The sequence below is a fragment of the Osmerus mordax genome, chromosome 25 (assembly GCF_038355195.1).
Source record: "Osmerus mordax isolate fOsmMor3 chromosome 25, fOsmMor3.pri, whole genome shotgun sequence".
Lineage (NCBI taxonomy): Eukaryota > Metazoa > Chordata > Actinopteri > Osmeriformes > Osmeridae > Osmerus > Osmerus mordax.
In genome coordinates, this window is record NC_090074.1 from 1893610 (window position 1) to 1910659 (window position 17050).

General features: G+C 45.7%; 1 protein-coding gene across 1 annotated transcript; it reads right to left on the minus strand.

Annotated features, from left to right (window-relative positions):
* Positions 1-2026: 2026 nt before the first annotated feature.
* sytl2a (synaptotagmin-like 2a) lies at positions 2027-16318 on the minus strand. Its single transcript, XM_067228582.1, has 18 exons — positions 16022-16318; positions 14712-15189; positions 14240-14391; positions 13704-13827; positions 12334-12391; positions 12004-12112; positions 10106-10756; positions 9440-9517; positions 6400-6504; positions 5547-5629; positions 5096-5212; positions 4661-4827; positions 4268-4370; positions 3980-4141; positions 3338-3434; positions 3139-3244; positions 2599-2804; positions 2027-2175 (listed from the first exon to the last, which is right to left on the minus strand). The coding sequence occupies exons 2-18, from the start codon at positions 14810-14812 to the stop codon at positions 2027-2029; spliced, it is 2568 nt and encodes an 855-aa protein (XP_067084683.1). The 5' UTR covers positions 14813-15189; positions 16022-16318.
* Positions 16319-17050: the final 732 nt, after the last annotated feature.

Sequence of the window (17050 nt, forward strand, 5' to 3'; positions counted from 1 at the left end):
GTGAGCATGATGTGCCTCACCTGCCTGTCTCCCTGCCTGCCTGTCTCCCTGCCTGCCTGTGTCCCTGCCTGTCTCCCTGCCTGCTTGCTTCCCTGCCTGCACGTGCAACACTTAATATCTTCTTGTTCTTCTATATCCCAGCATGCCCCTGTGCTGTCTTCCACTGTCCAACCCCATGTTGACATCTGCTCCTAGACAACATGGCCGCTTGTTCTCTTGTCCTCCCAGAGCAGCTTCCAGACCGCTCCAGCAGTAGGCTTTCGGCGGGGAGAACAAGTGTACACGTTCACATGGAGATACACACACACACGTGTGCCGCACACACGCACACACACATAAACAAAGTGTTGCACAAAACAGCATCTATCTACCTCCGTTAGCAGGATGTGGGGTCAGCTCCTCTCCCTCCCTCTCCCTCCCTCCCTCTCTCCCCCTCCCTCTCCCTCTCCCTCTCTCCCCCTCCCTCTCCCTCTCCCTCTCTCCCTCCCTCACACACACCAGTATCTTCAGCTCTGACTCCAGGAGAGGCCAGGCCGTCTCAGTCCACTTCCCGACCGGAAGCAGCCTTCCTCCCCCGAAGTCTCCAGGGGAGCCCTGATGTCTCCAGGGGGGGCCCTGTACGGAGACCAAGGTAAATATGCCCCAGGACCGCCCCTCACCCTGCCCCCCCCCCCCCCCCCCCCCACCTGCCTCCCCCCCTCACACAACCACCTCCCTCTCTCTCAGTCTCTCTCAGACCTCTCTGCGTGTTTCGAGGAGCAACACCACTCTTAAAATCAGCTTAAGGCTGATTTACACCGCAAACAGGCTGGGGAAATGGAAATGATTTTTTTTCTTTTCTTCTTCTCTTCAACTGTACCTCGCGGCTATCACACCTGTCCCCCCCCCCCCCCCCCCCCCCCACACACACCTCCCACCTCTGTCCCAAATCCTTTGGTACGTTTACTAAAACGTGTCTGAGTTTGAGCTGTTGCCTGAGTATGTGGCTTCATCTCGTTCGAGGTATTTTAATTCACTTCAAACTGTGGAGGAATGTCTCATAAACAGGATGTCAAGAAGGGAACTCCAGACACATCTGGACGCAACAGTGACCCGTTCATAAATATCTGAACAGGCCCCAACAGTCCTTCAACATGTAATCTTACGTGTTAGATGTTTCATAAAGTTTCTGTGTTGTCTCGTGTCTCATAGCCCTATACCAGCTCCCAATGTAAACCAACAGCGCCCCCTAAAGTTCAATGACAAAACAGTCATTGATTGTCAACATTTTGTCCATTTTAGGGGAATGCAATGCATTTACACGTGAATATATTTACCAGTCAACTCGATTGTAACACTGGTAACAGTTTATGATGAAGTTATGTTTTTTTAATTTCTTTTCCATGATATTAGAGAAGCCAGTTCCATGCAAACCTTTTCCACTCAAATAGGGGAAGGAGAATGTGTTTGAATATTTACAGGATCCTTTAGGTTGTAAATAAACTAATCAGTCTACACATCAGTTTAGCAATAAAATACAGTTTATTATTGCAGTTACACAACCATATACTAGTTTATAATATTATTATTTATAAATCTATGTATTATTCAGTTCTCTATTATATTAGATATCAGGAGATGTGTGAAATTTGTAGTTTTCATTGAAGAAAATATAAATAATTTGGGACAATTTGTTCATTTGTGCATTTTGTGTCTAAACAATTTCTGATTTAAATAAGAGAAAATTAAAATGTTATCAAAAAAAAAAGAAGCTGCATTGAGATAAAGTAAAAACAAAAAGTATTTTTTCCTACGTTACCTATAAAGTGGATTTAAAGTGATATGAATATTTACAAACAAGAACCAAATAAGCAACCTGTACATTCTTAGTCTTGGTCAGACGCCTCCATTTAAACCCTCTCATTGGTCAGATGCCTCCATTTAAACCCTCTCATTGGTCAGACGCCTCCATTTAAACCCTCTCATTGGTCAGACGCCTCCATTTAAACCCTCTCATTGGTCGGACGCCCCCCAAACCCTCCCCCCCTCATTTAGCCCCCGCTCTGGCCATCAGCAACATCCTCAGTGGCAGCACAGCCTCCACCCACTCACTCTGAGCCTGCATCATCCTCTCCCACAGCCTGGCTTCTTCTTCTGTGGAGTCCATCCAGGCCACGTCTGCCCCGTAGCTTCTGCCTGCACAAGCACCAGAAGAAGAAGAAAAAACAGAAGATTTTCAGCCGGACTAGCTACGATTACAAAGCCGCTGTCATTGAATAAACGTAAGAAATATGACGGAAAGAAAAGAGAACTAAAGGTAAAGCGAGCATTCCGCAAACAGGGGAGGGTGGGGGGAACGGGAGGAGCACAACATGAACACTGTGAAACAATAATAACAATATCAATAATACAATTATTATTAATAATTTACGTAATTTAGTACAGGGACATTCCCCCGAGGCATGTAGGGTGAAGTGCCTTGCCCAAGGACACAACGTCAGTTGGCATGACCGGGAATCGAACTGGCAACCTTCGGATTACTAGCCCAATTCCCTCACCGCTCAGCCACCTGACTAATAATAATAATAATAAGTAGAAGCATCATCATCTTCATCATACCACTTCCGAGTCCTATTCTGAGGCCTCCAATGAAATGGTTGCTCAGACGATCGTGGTCCCACACGGTGATCTCCATGGCGATCTCCCGCAGGTCGTCGGACCTGAACCCGTCGTACACCATGGTGTGGTTGAACATGGGGCTGGTCGTCCTCTTCACCACCCGGGTCTTCTGCCTGGTCCTCCTGCCCGAGTCTGGAAGCACCGCGCTGCCAAACACACGTCAACCACACCAAGTCAGGTGACTGAGAGGTTAGGGAATCGGGCTATTAATCAGAAGGTTGCCAGTTCGATTCCCGGCCGTGCAAAATGATGTTGTGTCCTTGGGCAAGGCACTTCACCCTACTTGCCTCGGGGGGGAAAGTCCCTGTACTTACTGTAAGTCGCTCTGGATAAGAGCTGCTAAATGACAAAATGTAAATGTAACTGTCCTGACCAAGGGAGACTCCCGACCACTAGGGGGCACCATCTGGCAAGAATAATCATCTAACAAATCAAATTGACGCAAAGAAGTATTGAAAATATGCCAGTAAAATACATTACCATTTCACAAAGGGGTCGATAATCACACCCCTGACTGGAGGAAGATTCTTGCAGTCCTTCACCCAGACCTGCATCTCCCCGGCCTCCAGTTTGGACGGCCTTTTACCTTTTGATGTGGAGGAAACACAACAAACACATAAGTCGCTTGTACACAGGTCACCCTCGAGGACAGAGCTGGGCGACACGATGAACAGCTTACTGTAAGAGACCCTGGGCAGGAAACGAAGAGCAACTCTCATCTCTCCTCTGCCGTCGACTGACTGACTGTCAGAGGGCGAATGTGTCAAGGTAGAGACCTGGGCGGAAACAGCGTTTACATTTACATTTAGTCATTTAGCAGACGCTCTTATCCAGAGCGACTTACAGTAAGTACAGGGACATTCCCCCGAGGCAAGTAGGGTGATGTGCCTTGCCCAAGGACACAACGTAATTTGGCACAGACAAGAATCGAACTGGCAACCTTCTGATTAATAGCCCGATTCCCTAACCGCTCAACCATCTGACTCCCTGTTATATTAATAGTAGGACATATTTATTTTCCTAAGTCTAGGCATAGCAATGTGGTATCGTGAGAAACTTAAGTTCGAAAGATTCTACGTTCTGTAGACGTGTGAACAAGGATTCACTGATTCTTGGAGCCACCCTGTAGGAGTGAGGTCACTTTCATTTACATGCAGACAACACCCATCCGCAACTGTTCTACCCATAACCCCTACACTGTAAACATCACTTCCTGTCGATAGAAATGAGGGATTATTGCCAAGGCAACCGTCAACACAATCTACAAACACCTTGTCTTGTTCCTTAGCTTAGGTAAGACACTTCCTCTCTAAAGACCTACTCTTGGTTTCAAGGTGTACTCATTTATCTGAGTGTTGTTAAAGTCCCACTCTGTCAAGTCCAGCTCCAACTCTCCAAGGAAGCTGTTCCGTCCAAAGTTATCGTTGTGCCAGACAGACACGTTAAGCTTCTGGGTCTTCAAGGTCTCCATGGTTACTTTAAACTGTAAGGGGAGAGACCAGCACCATCGGTGGTTGGGTGAAATGTTCTGGGTTTCAAAACAGCAGGTTTTTTTAGACACTCTGGGTGGTTATTTTGTTCTTTTCTTTAGCTGTTACAGAGTTTTTACCCTCAGGATTTCATTGTAGGTTGGGTTCAGGGTCTTGTTTTTCACACTGGTCTTTTTCTTGCCCATCTTTGCCTTGTCAGGTAAAAGGTAACATTTTATATAACTGAAAAAGAAAAAACAAACAGACACAGACACAAACACAGATCACACACATGTCCACACACACAACAGCTTCTGAGGCGCTGCACAGTGTCGTAAGACTACAGCTAGTAAAAAAAAAAAAAAAAAAAGAACGAAAAAAAATGCAATGTGCAAGTCGGGCCTGAGAGGGGGCACTTGAGCCAGACAAGAGGGGTCAGATGTTCAAATCAACAAATTGGTACATATCTGCTGTTATAAACCATGGGGGGGCTAGAACTACGTTCTAGAACCCCTGAGAAGCAGAAGACCTACGGATTGGAGCGGCTCTTCTTGGGGTCTGCGACCGCCAGCTCCCTGCAGTGGACCACAAAGATGTGGAACTCTCCGAGCTTCTGCACGTAGTTCAGGGCCAGCTGGATGGAGCCCTTCACCTCCACGTCGCCGTGTTCCCCGCTGTAGATGCTAACCATGCTGCCGGCCTGCCGCAACACAGCACGTTCACACACAACGGATGCTTTGATCCAAGCCGTGTACAAATACATTTTTTCCACATTTAATGTGGAGATGTAATGTAGAGAGTGTTCAGGTGTTTAGTACTTGCGTTAAACATACAGTATATACAATAATAAAAAATACTGCTTCTCATGCATTAGTTAGTATTTTTAGGACTGCATTCACATGGAAACAGCAACACTGGATTATTTAAATGGAGGTTTGGGCAGTTGTTAAGGAGCGGTTTGGACGTACTGAGGACATAGAGACCATTCCGGACGACAGACTGAGGTTGCAGAGGGAGTTAGCGTTTCTCCTCCAGCCCAGGTAGAGGCTGCTCTCTGATGTGCAGTCACTGTCCCTGCCATCTTTCTACAAGACAGAGCACATCAGCAAGACTGGGGGGTCACACACGGGTCGCACACGGGTCACACACGGGTCGCACACGGGTCGCACACCGGTCGCACACCGGTCGCACACGGGTCACACACAGACCCACACCACACACAGGCTGCGAGCTCAATGCTGGGTTAATTCGACACAAACAGCAATTCTGGGGAGTTAGAGATTCACACTGAGAAAGGACGTTCGACCGAGTCAAAAATATACGTCTGTAATAGGTTTTCGCTGTTCCTAAAACAATGCTTGTAGAGATCAACTGAGTTGTTCCAAGGAAGGTTCTGGAGGTATTGTAGTCCATGTTTACCTCTTCCTGTGGTAGAGCGGACACAGACGCGCTAATCATCTTCATGTCCTCAGAGTCGGAGAGGGAGGGGGGTCTGGGAGGCACTGGAGAGAGCAGAAAACACTCCAGCTGAATCATTGGATATTTTACATTTACATAAGACACTCTTATCCAGAGCGACTTACAGTAAGTACAGGGACATTCCCCCGAGGCAAGTAGGATGAAGTGCCTTGCCCAAGGACACTAAGTCCTTTCGCACAGCCCGGGAATCGAACTGGCAACCTTCAGATTACTAGCCCGATTCCCTAACCACCACCTGACTCCCTATTTTGTTATGGTTAACATCGGGTTAGATCAGTTTAACACTTGGCACAATGGCAAAAACAACATGAACGCTTTATTGAATGATTGAAACAAAGTGCGATCTACACTGACGGACAAGTGAGAACTTTTGTAGCACGTCTGTGTCGGTGTGTTTGACCGGAATTGCGGACGCTCTCTGGCCATCCCATGACCCCTTGCAGAGCACAACGTTAACTCAATATTGAGAGAAGAGGAGGACACAATGTAACAAGCAGAGGGAGATTGGTTTAAACAATCAAAGACTGATCTTTGTCATGGGTTCATGGGAACATAACCAGTTTTCCTCTTATGGTATGGAGAGATGTTTAAGATTTGTGTACATAGAAAATACACAACTGTATTAAGTGAGCAAATTATTGCCAATTTAAGATCATTTCCTATTTAAGCGTAAGCTGTAAACTTGACTAAATTCACAGCTGTTTCATTTGACAGAGACGTGAGTTCATGTTGCTTTGGCGGCTCAATGTTCTGTTTCTGAGAGTGAAAGAAAAAGTAAAAACATATTACTTACGTGTTGATGATCTTGAAGTTAGGTCCTCCAAACTCTTGGAGAAAGACATCGGTCTCTGAGGCATTGCTTTCAACTTTGTCCTGAGAGGGCTTGCGTCCTCGTCACCTGCCAGCGATAGAAAAAAAATCAATTCTGGAAACATGAAACTAGGACATGAATCAACAGAGACCAGGAACTCAAGATCACCTTGAACAACTATAATCATCACGAGAGAATACATTAACTAACATCAATATGAAAATATAAGGTTGTCGGCAGATGGTTACTTTTGACTAGGTCGAAGAATATATAACTACTTCATATTTTATTTCTACGGTTTCAATGTTTTTTATTATTATTAATGACCATTTGATAAGCTTTGAATTAGTCATTTTATTAGCTACAATCCGCTGATAATCAAAACACCCCTGACTACAAATATGATCAAGACCGCATTCTTGATTGTTCTAAGAGAGCACGATTTTTTGTTGGTTTCTTTAGTACTCATCTTGTGAATCAGTAGGAACTTGATATATTAGAGGCATTCATCTGGCCCAATGATATAAAGATTTGACGGACTAAAAGATGGATATTAAATGTGCAGGGTTTGAGTGCAATGAGAAGGAAGAAGTTGTACAAGAAGATGATAGAATTAGAAGTCTCAAAGAAGTCTCATGAGGAAAAGTATAACCAATCTTGTGTTCAGTTTGATCTATCTATGCATCTACTTTTATGTTATGCCAGACACAAATTCAGTCTGAAAGATATCCTCAGGTGTTTCAAACCCATCACAGATCAGCTTGACATGATTGGCCTCCACAATGTGCTTCGTCCCAATAAAATCAGGTTCCATCTCTCAATCAATCACAGTTTTGAGGAGAAAATTGTAAATGCTCACTGCATGGACGACCTGCCCGAGATTGAACCTTTGGAATGCCCCCGCCTGAGGAGCCACCGTCAACATTTAGCATCGAACTTTCAGTGGTACTCGTGTCCTGGGACTCCTCCGAATCCACGGCGGGACTGAACCCTCTGTCTCTAACATCGACAGAGGCAGCAGGGGCATCGAAGATCGCTTTCGGTTCTTCCGCTTGTCGTTCTTGAAGAAAGGGAGGGACGTCGGTCCCTTGTGGAGTCGTGTCGACACGTCGAACGATCTGGGGAATGAAAGACTTTGCGAGATGGGAAGTGACTCCCGTATCTTCTGAAGACTTCCGTTTACCTAAATCTCGATTTGTAAGCTGCGGTCCCATCACGCCCCCTTCTGAGGTTCTCCTTGCAGTTGGGTCTCTGTGATTCGGTCCACGCGGGAGACCGGATGATAGATTTAGGTTCCCTAAACTGGTTCTTCTGCCTGGATGGGCGATGGACCGACTAGGGGATCGTAACGACGACAGAGCACTCTGATCGGAGCCTCTTCTTGGTTGGGTGATGGAAAACTGGTCTTGTCTGTACTGTGGGAGGGAAGACGGAATCTTTAAGATGGATTTAAGGGCTTGCTTTGCTTCATGTGAGGGACTTTTTCTCTGGCTAACTGTTTGGTTCTCAGATTCCTCTTCAAGCTCTTTTGATAGAGTGGCAATGTCTATGGGGAATGTTTTTAAAGGAGAACCAGCGTTAGATCCTTTGCAATTTGTCACTTCTCTTGGCAAAGCTTTTGGATGGCATGTTTTTGACGGACTTTTCCTAAGTTCGTCATCAGATGCATCCTTGGGCTTTGGAATCCGTGACTTGGCTGGGCTTAAGGGCCTTACGTGAGATACTGTTTCACTCTCACCCTTCTGCTTCGGACTGGGACTTAACGGACGGACAGGCGAAGAAGCGTCATCTTGCGGCTGGGTGACAACCTGAGAGTCTGCTGCCGCCTCCTCAGGGCTGCTGTCTGTCTCGTCACAGATGAGGATGGGTCTAGCCGTAAATGTACCATCTGCACTTGGTATGTTCAACAAGACGCTGCTTTCAACCGGAGGAGGGTTCTCTGGATGTGCGACAGCCGGTGGTTGGGAGAAGGAGACGACACTGCTGTCCGCGTCTTCAGGGGTCGTCATGCCACTGGAGTCACGGTCAAGTGGAGGACTTTGAAAACGCGATGAGGCCTCTGTCGTTTCGATCTTAGGAGGGTCTTCATTCAAATCCTCCATCTGGTCGAAATGATCCCCGCAAGTCGTATGAATCTTTGAATCAGAGCTTGGTTTAGCGATGAGTATTTTAGGACCACCACTGTATTGTCTCTCCCAAAATGACTTCAAGTTGGACAGTTTCTTAAGAAACTCGTCAGCTTCTACTTCACTTTCAACTACCTCATGTTCAACTTTGTTTAGAACCGAACTGGCAGATTGGATTGCATCTTCGCTCAAGAACTCTGGCTGTAGATCTGTTGTCTTCTCCAGAGTTTCATCACTTTCAATATCAGTTTCATGTTGATATTGCAAAGCGGTCGTTGAATCCGTTTGGGAGGTTGAGATGACATCATCTAGTCTTCTGTCTTCTGACAAGGTTGTTTCATTTTCGACTTCTCTCTCTGTTTCAGGGCTTTTTTCCTTTGCTTCACCTCTACTAAATATTCCAAAGAGCCGTGGCTTTGAAGACACAGTGCGGGGTAGTTTACTGACGCCGGCGTCCCTTGGTGACTTAGCATCGGAGATGGAGGCAACAATGACCTCTGATTGGTCAGTCTGTTGGCTAGGAAGCTCCGTCTGCTGCTGCAGATTGCCAGTTGATCTGGCGTGGTCAAATTCTTTCACTCCTGACAGTAGAGGTTCTCTCTCGACTGGACTCTGTGTGGACTCTTCAGAGATCTTTTCCTTCGCCTCTGATCTGCTAAATATTCCTAGTAGCCCTCGGCGTGGGTTAGGTGACTCCTCACCACTTTCTTCAGCTTTCTCCGAGCCAGGTTCACTTCCTGACCCGGCATCTAAGACGGACCCGACGAGGATCTCTGGTTTGGCGGCAGGAAGCTTTGTCACATCGCTGCATGCGGGGCTCATGCTGAACTGTTCACAGGAGTCAGCGACGGGGTCACCTCCATCCTCCGTCCCTGACCCCGGAGGAAGAGGCTTACCTGGCGTCTGGTCAGCTGTGCCAGAGTCGGACTCCTTAGGGGGAGGGGGCTCAGCATGGTCATCATGCTTGCGTTGATCTGCGAAAGAAATCAAGACCAGTCTATTTAATACTTGCGTTTCACGTCAGACGTATACAATTAGACAGGCTGAGAGAGGGATATAGGTAGACCTGACAACCAAGGATTAAATGACAATCAACAGCTCCCAGACTACAAAAAAAGCTTTTTTCTGAGCTTTTGCCATGAGCAATTCTTGATAGAACACTGTTTATTTTAGCATTAATTAATTAATGCTTATTAATAGACATTTCTTGTGGTCTGGGAATAGTTGATTGTCGATTGTATGGAGCAACAATACAATCACAGTTTCTAAATCTTTGTACCCCAACCAGAAGTAGATGCGCAGTCCGTTCCTTGCAATCCCAAAGCACCAATCACCATGAGCAAATAGTACAGAACATGCATACTGTTTGCACTGAATACCATATGAATCATGCACGCACAAGAAGTTAGTGATGTAATTCGGTAAAAACGAACCAATTCAACAGATTTAATCACATACATTTGTCAAAAGTACTAAAATGTCCTAATTAGTATTGATTGGTTGATCGATTGGGTGATTGATTTATCTTAGCCTTGTAATTCTTAGCATTGATCCATCCTTACCAACAAGAACATGAGTTGAACCTGTAACCTGAGTCTGAGTGTTCAGCACCTCCTTACAACTAGGTGATCCTATGCAGGGAGAAGCTTCCTCTTCGTCCTGTAGTGGACTCACAGGGAAACCCTGACCATCATCCTCACTGTCTCTGCTCAGGTCTTCATGGACGGTCTTCGGGTCCCCCTCTGAGGGGGCCGTGACGTCCAGGTCCAGCAGGCTGTGTTCCCCCAATTCCTTCCCATCTTGTAACTCCGGGGACCACTCAATGCCCCCCCGACCGACCGCCGAACTGAACCTCACCTGTTTTCTATCCAGCCAGCCAGCGGACTCTCTGGAGGGGAGAGGGTTCGTGGGAGAGTTCGGGGTGACGGGGATTTGCGGGGTGGGCTGGTGGTTGCTGGCCAGTCGGAGGGGAAGAGAGTCGGTGGAGCTACAGCTGGAGTTGTGTTTGAGGATCCCTCTAGGGGCATGCGAGCGGTCCTGCCTGTATGCAGGCCCGTCGATCTCTAGCAAAGAATCGTGGGATCTGCGAATGATCGTTCTTTTTCGGGGGACGGGAATGGGAACAGGAGCGTTCGGCTGGACCCGGTTTTCTGAACTCTGTGGTTGGGGGTTAGTGAGGCGAGGAGAGCTGCAGGAGGAGGACGGCAGAGAGTCTGGAAGGAAACAACAGTGCAGAATGGATTGAATCTAAACACACTAAAGCTTAATTTATACTTCGGTCGCGGACACTTTTAAAATGGTCGCCGACGAAGAAAAAAAAAAAGTGTCGCTCAGGCTGCTGCATTTATACTTCGGAAAACAGTCGCCTGTACTCAAGGTTCGCGTGACGTAAACAGAATCATTTTACCGTTACATTCATAGCTATGGTTACATTGTTAACGCTTTGTAGCCTAGGTGATCAATCGGAGAAACTGACCATTTAAATTTTTCACTATGTGACGACATCCGCGCCAGTAGAAATTTCTCCTGGTAGGCGACACTTCTAAGCGACGGTTAAAAGTGTCGACCGAGACGTCATTTTTGTCGGCGACCTTTTCAAAAGTGTCTGCGACCTAAGTATAAATTGGGCTTAACGCGAACACGCAAAAAGTAAGTAAAAAGGGGAAAAACCCTAATTTCATCACAGTCCCTTTATGTATGAAGAGGACAGTGCATGAGGGAAAGGGTAGGTTTGGTTTATTTGCATCTTTAGATTAACTGGATGGATGGATATGGACTGAAGCATGTCTGTTTTTCATTTCATCGTCGTGGACTAGTTCGTGAGTGCTGTTCGGATAACGGGGCAGTTCTCTGCTTCGGGACTCTGCGGTAAAAATGTTCACAGCTACTGAGAAGCATTCCAATTATCCATCTCTAGCACAAGTCATGCACTGCAGCTTAGAGCTTTGTAGTCATGCTACGTGCCTTTCTGTGTAATCCCCTGTTAGTCTCGCTCCCACGTGGACCTCGGAAGCCTCTGGGAAAATCTCGGAACCAGTTACTACTCACTGGCACGTTTCAGGAGATGTTGTTGTTTGAAAGTGTTCTCTGGTTTACACAACAGAAATGTGATTATCACGTTCAAACGTGGATACGTGTTGGGGTAAAGGGCTGAGGGGGAGGAGGTTTATGGCAGAAGCTCATGCATCACCCAGCTGAAAATGCCAGCGTTGAATTACAAGGAAATAGAGGCACACCAAGGCCCAGAACAGGATTTACATGCATGCTTTCAATGGGATCAGTTTACAAGACTTACATTTGTTTGCAAGGACAGTGATTTGACATTTTGTCCATCAAGCCGTGGGCTCAAATCAAACAGAATACATGATTTATTAAAACAAAGTTTTACCTATGAGTAATGTTTAACTGTACCTGTGAGTAATATTTAGCTGCACCTGTGAGTAATTTGAAAGAGACTCACCGCAGCCAGGTGTCTTGGCTTGTTCCATCGCCCCATTGGTTAGCTGGGAGGCAACGCTCTCCAGAGTTTCAGCTGCAGAGGCTTGGCTGTTGAAGGGGTTCCGTCTCTGCTTTGGAGGAGTAAGGGAACAGACACACATAATGTTATTATTATTACATTCTTCACAGATTGGCATTGGCACTTGCTCTTGTTTGTCATTTCTGACCGACCTCTGTGTGTGTGTGTGTTGGGGGGGGGGGGGGGGGGGGGGCTGTGCAAAAGGTGTGTCAGCCATAAGAAAATCACCAAACAAGGAAATCTAATTTAAGATAAACATCTGTTTTCACCTACCTTGGTAGGGGACTGTAAAACTGGTTTCAGCATGTCTGCTGGATTACAAATGTCTTCCCTTTGAAAAATACAGATGTACAAAAAAAAAACATTGAGTCACTGAGATAAGGTTCTTCTGAGAAAATATGTGCTGGCTCTCGGAAGAGCCATATTCTGCTTCTCTCTACAGTCAAGCCAGGACTAGTTGGCCCAAGTAAGCATCTCTCTTTTTTTCTCACCACATCTGTGTGACAGAACATCTCTGGGGCACAAGCGAACAAGAACATGTGAGATTTGACCTCAGGAGCAGATTATTGGGACCCTAGGTAGGAGCATGTTATAAAGGATCTACTTAACCCTTGTGCTGCCTTCGGGTCACATGACCCGAAGGCAGCACAAGGGTCACAACGAACCATCGTTGTGTTTACCCAATTTTACCCAATACAAAACCAAATTTGTTTAATTTTCTTTTAACCTTCGCGATGTGGGAGGTCTGAGACAGCCCGATGGTTAAAAGAAAATGCCTCACTTTGTTTTTGTATGCGGTAAAGTTGTCGCAATACGACGGTGGGTCACAATGACTGATGGGTCAGAATGACCCGAAGATAACACAAGGGTTAATGTCTGTCTAACTGACTCAGTGAGTTTCTCTTAACTCACAGATCCTTATGGAAAGGTTTTAACCCCCCACACAAGCACACACTCTTAACCCACACATACACATCTACACATGTGAAAGTCTAGGAAATTAGAGACTGCTATCTTATTTCCCTCTAGCTAGATGTACTGGCAACACTATGTTTTCATGGAGTGTTTTCTGTACAGTTGTTCAGAGGACAGATTTCCGCGTCGGCATAACACGCCGCTAAGCACGACCTGCTGAGCGACACAGGAAAACAACACCCTCATTATAGACCTTGTTAAGCTTCGAGATTTCATCAAACATCACAGAAGCTTTATAATATCTTACGCGTACAGTACACGTTTGTAATGTACACAAGCAGTGCTTACTATGAGCCGGCCTCTGTTCCAAGTGTACACTAATCTATGTTCCAAGTGTACACTAATCTATGGACCAAGTGTACACTAATCTATGGAATTTTTTCGACTACAATCTTTTTTGCAAAAGATTTTTGCCGGATCAGACAGATGTATATTTCTGTACATTTTTACATTTAGTCATTTAGCAGACACTCTTATCCAGAGCGACTTACAGTAAAGTACAGGGACATTCCCTCGAAGCAAGTAGGGTGAAGTGCCTTGCCCAAGGACACAACTTAACGGCACGACCAGGAATCGAACCGGCAACCTTCTGATTACCAGCCCGATTCCCTAACCGCTCAGCCACATGACTCCTGTACAAACACCATGTCTTTACATGGACGGCCCACCTGTCATGGTTGTTTCGTGGAGCTGGCTCTTCGATCAGACCAGACAGTTCAGGAGGGACGAACACTTCCTTGTTGTCGCTGTTCACAAAGCTCGGCTTCTCTGTCCATACCTGGGATAGCTCCACTGACAGACAAGCAACACACAGGAGAACCCATCAGCAGCACCGACACAGGAGAACCCATCAGCAGCACCGACACAGGAGAACCAATCAGAAGCACCGACACAGCTAACCCAGACTCGCCTGGGAGCATGTCTGTCTGTGTGTATCACTGTACGTCATGATTGGAGCAGTGCGATTGCGGCAGAATCTTAGATAATCGGGAAATCAATGTTAGTCGATTAGGGTCATTCTGGATTTGTCTCCGTGTGCTTCGAAAAGCGTTCAGCAGCTTCAAAGACGAGTTGGATTCAACGTTTAAAGAGTTAACTTGAGGTGAGTTATGTAGTTCCCCCCCTCCCTCCCCCCTCCCAATGTGACTTATTTCTTTCATCCCGTGAGAAAGTCATGATTTAGTTTTGACCCCCGACGACTCACAGATGGTCACACCCTTCCTCTGGCGCATGGACGCCCTGATGATGTCAGAGCCATGGATCCGGTCTTGGTGGCGCTTGGATTTCGTCTCGTAAAACCACTCTCCTGTCAGGTACTTCAGCTTGGCCTTGTCACGCTCAGACTTCTGCAGACTCCTACACATGGGAAAGAAATAGAACCCAAATCCAAAATATATAATAATAAATATCTGAAATATAACTTGTGTGTAAGACTACGCAAACACTTAATGAATGACGATAAACTTTTGTTAAATTATTTTGGGGAAGTTAAAGAAAATTCTTCAGGATCAGTGGTACAATCAGTTTCCTGATTGTACCACATTCTTCAGGATACAGCAAATCAAAACAACAACAACATGAGAAGACGGGTTATCACAACACTACTTGGCCGAAGTTAAACTGGGGCTTAAGGTAAAAGGGGGCTGAAATATGTCAGAAGCCAAGTGGCCAATCACCTGATCCGCGTCTCCTCTGCCTGCTTCAGCTCTGCGTCTCTCTTCAGCACGGCCAGGATCATGTTCTTCTCCTCCTCCGTCAGGTGGCTCAGGTCTATCATGGTGCCCTGTCCAGGCCCAGCCAGGCCTCCCACTGCCTCCCAGCACAGACCTCACTCCACACAGGGGGGAACCCGAGAGAACCAGACAACCTTAACTGAGATGCAGTCTGGACCGTCTCCTGGTGGCTAGCTAGCTAACGCCTGTGTGGGTCTGTGTCTGGGAGTGGTCCGTCGAATCCCGTACTGGTTAGTGGAGTCCCTGAGTGGCTGCAGTTGTGGTGGAGGTCCGCGGGAGAGAGAACAGGGCTCCGAGCGCCACTCTTAACGGGTCGTGAGGAACCCTGGCTGGGTGAGTGGGTGAGTGGGAACACCCTCGGGTTCACTTGGTGGGGTTTGCCTTCTCCATGTTAGCAGCCACACTAAACACCAGCAGGCACCTGGAAATCACAGTCACACTAAACACCAGCAGGCACCTGGAAATCACAGTGTCAGAATATGAAGTGGTCTGACTTTGAAATGACCAAAGGATTCCGAACTGAACCCCACACAGGAATACACTATGACTTTCCAATGAAGTGTTCCACAACTTCAAGACATTGGAAAAGCATGCTGAATTGTATTTTGCATAAATGTTGTGTGAACGTGTATGTGCATAAATGCGTGTGTATGGTGTGTGTGTGTTCAGGTCTCATTGTACAAAACATGTGACACCACATTGTCAGCTGAGGATGTGAGATTTGTCTTAAAAACATTTAAATAGGGACCCTTACTGAAAGCCCTTTTTGTCCTGTAATCAAATTAGGTTTAACTTAAAATTAACCATCAACTGGAGACTGGTGTTCAATCGGAAAGGCCGGGCAACAAATATTTACGGCTTTAGTTATTACAGAAATCGTAGTACGGTACTTAAACAAGTTTTATGAGTTTAGATATTTTAGGAACTTCAATCTAACTTAGCTACGTTATCTAAAACAGAATAGTATAGCATTGTATACAATTAGGTTATGCCTGTTGTTTTTGCAAGGATAAGATGCCTGTTCGTCTGAGTTTCTCACTGAATTACAGAAAATGTATAAGCAAATACATTTAAATCAAATCGGATCAGCCTCAATCAAATCGTCTACTGTGTTGAGTCTGTGCAATAAACTGTATTCACCCACCTCTCCCATATAACTAACTTTGTTACAATAAATGTCAACCAGAACAACGAAAAAACTGTTAAACATTATATGAATATAAGTTTTAAATCATATAAAAGTCAGTGCGTACCAGAGACGAAGCCTTCTGCATAATCACAGAACAATAATCCAAGTGCAGGATTCAGTTAGTTAAACCGTCTCACAGCTTGCCTGAGGGAAACAGAAAAAAGATACTTCTGGGAAATTCTTGCATGTTGCGACTGCTTCCAAGTGACACGGCGCGCCGTCATCCTCCCGTTTTACACAGCATGACGAGAACGAGAGAAAGGAGGACGGACGTGGGAAACTCCTAAATTTTAAAGGATTACCATTCCTCTCTGTATTTATTCGTTCCCTCTCTTTCTCCCTCGCTCTCTGTCTCCCCCCATTCTTCCAGCTAAATAGGGAAACCCAGCTCATCGTGAACTCAAAAGAATGCAGTCAATCCTGTTGTCACAATTGGACCGATTACTTTGGCCTGTGTCAGATATGAAAGTGAATTTCCTCCTCGGTTGTGTTTCTTCCTGAAGAGAATGGAGGTTTAAACATGAATAAGGACTCCTTGTAAGCCAAGATTCTCCTGATGCTAGGCTATATAAAAAGAACTGGCATTTTATGTACAAATGTTTTAAGTAGATCGGTCACATTAAAAAAAATAGATTATTGCTGCAGCTTACTACAATCAGATATTGTATAACTATCAGCCACTTTTACACAACTGCATATTTTATGCTTTTTATACCCCTCAGGCTTTGTTCAAGGTTAGTTGACTCGTACAGTAATAACTGCAGGACGAATCTAAAACTATCAAACGCACAAGCATGTTTTGTCATAAAGTCCCTGACAAATTAATAGGGATATGATAATTATGCTCTAAGCTCTAGGGTCCACAGCACAGGAATTTCTTACTCCAAAACAACAATAATGTTGGTTGGATCAACAAGGGGAGGCGCATTTAGGTATTTGTTTTCGTGCCGTTGACCACAAGTTTGCGGCGCTTAAATGCATGCCACCAATTGTGAAATAAGGATAAAAGAAAGATTAGCTTTTTACGTGCAAACAGTGGCATGCACAGATACGCCATTGTTGCTTTGGAATCTGTTGCGTTTGATGACACAGC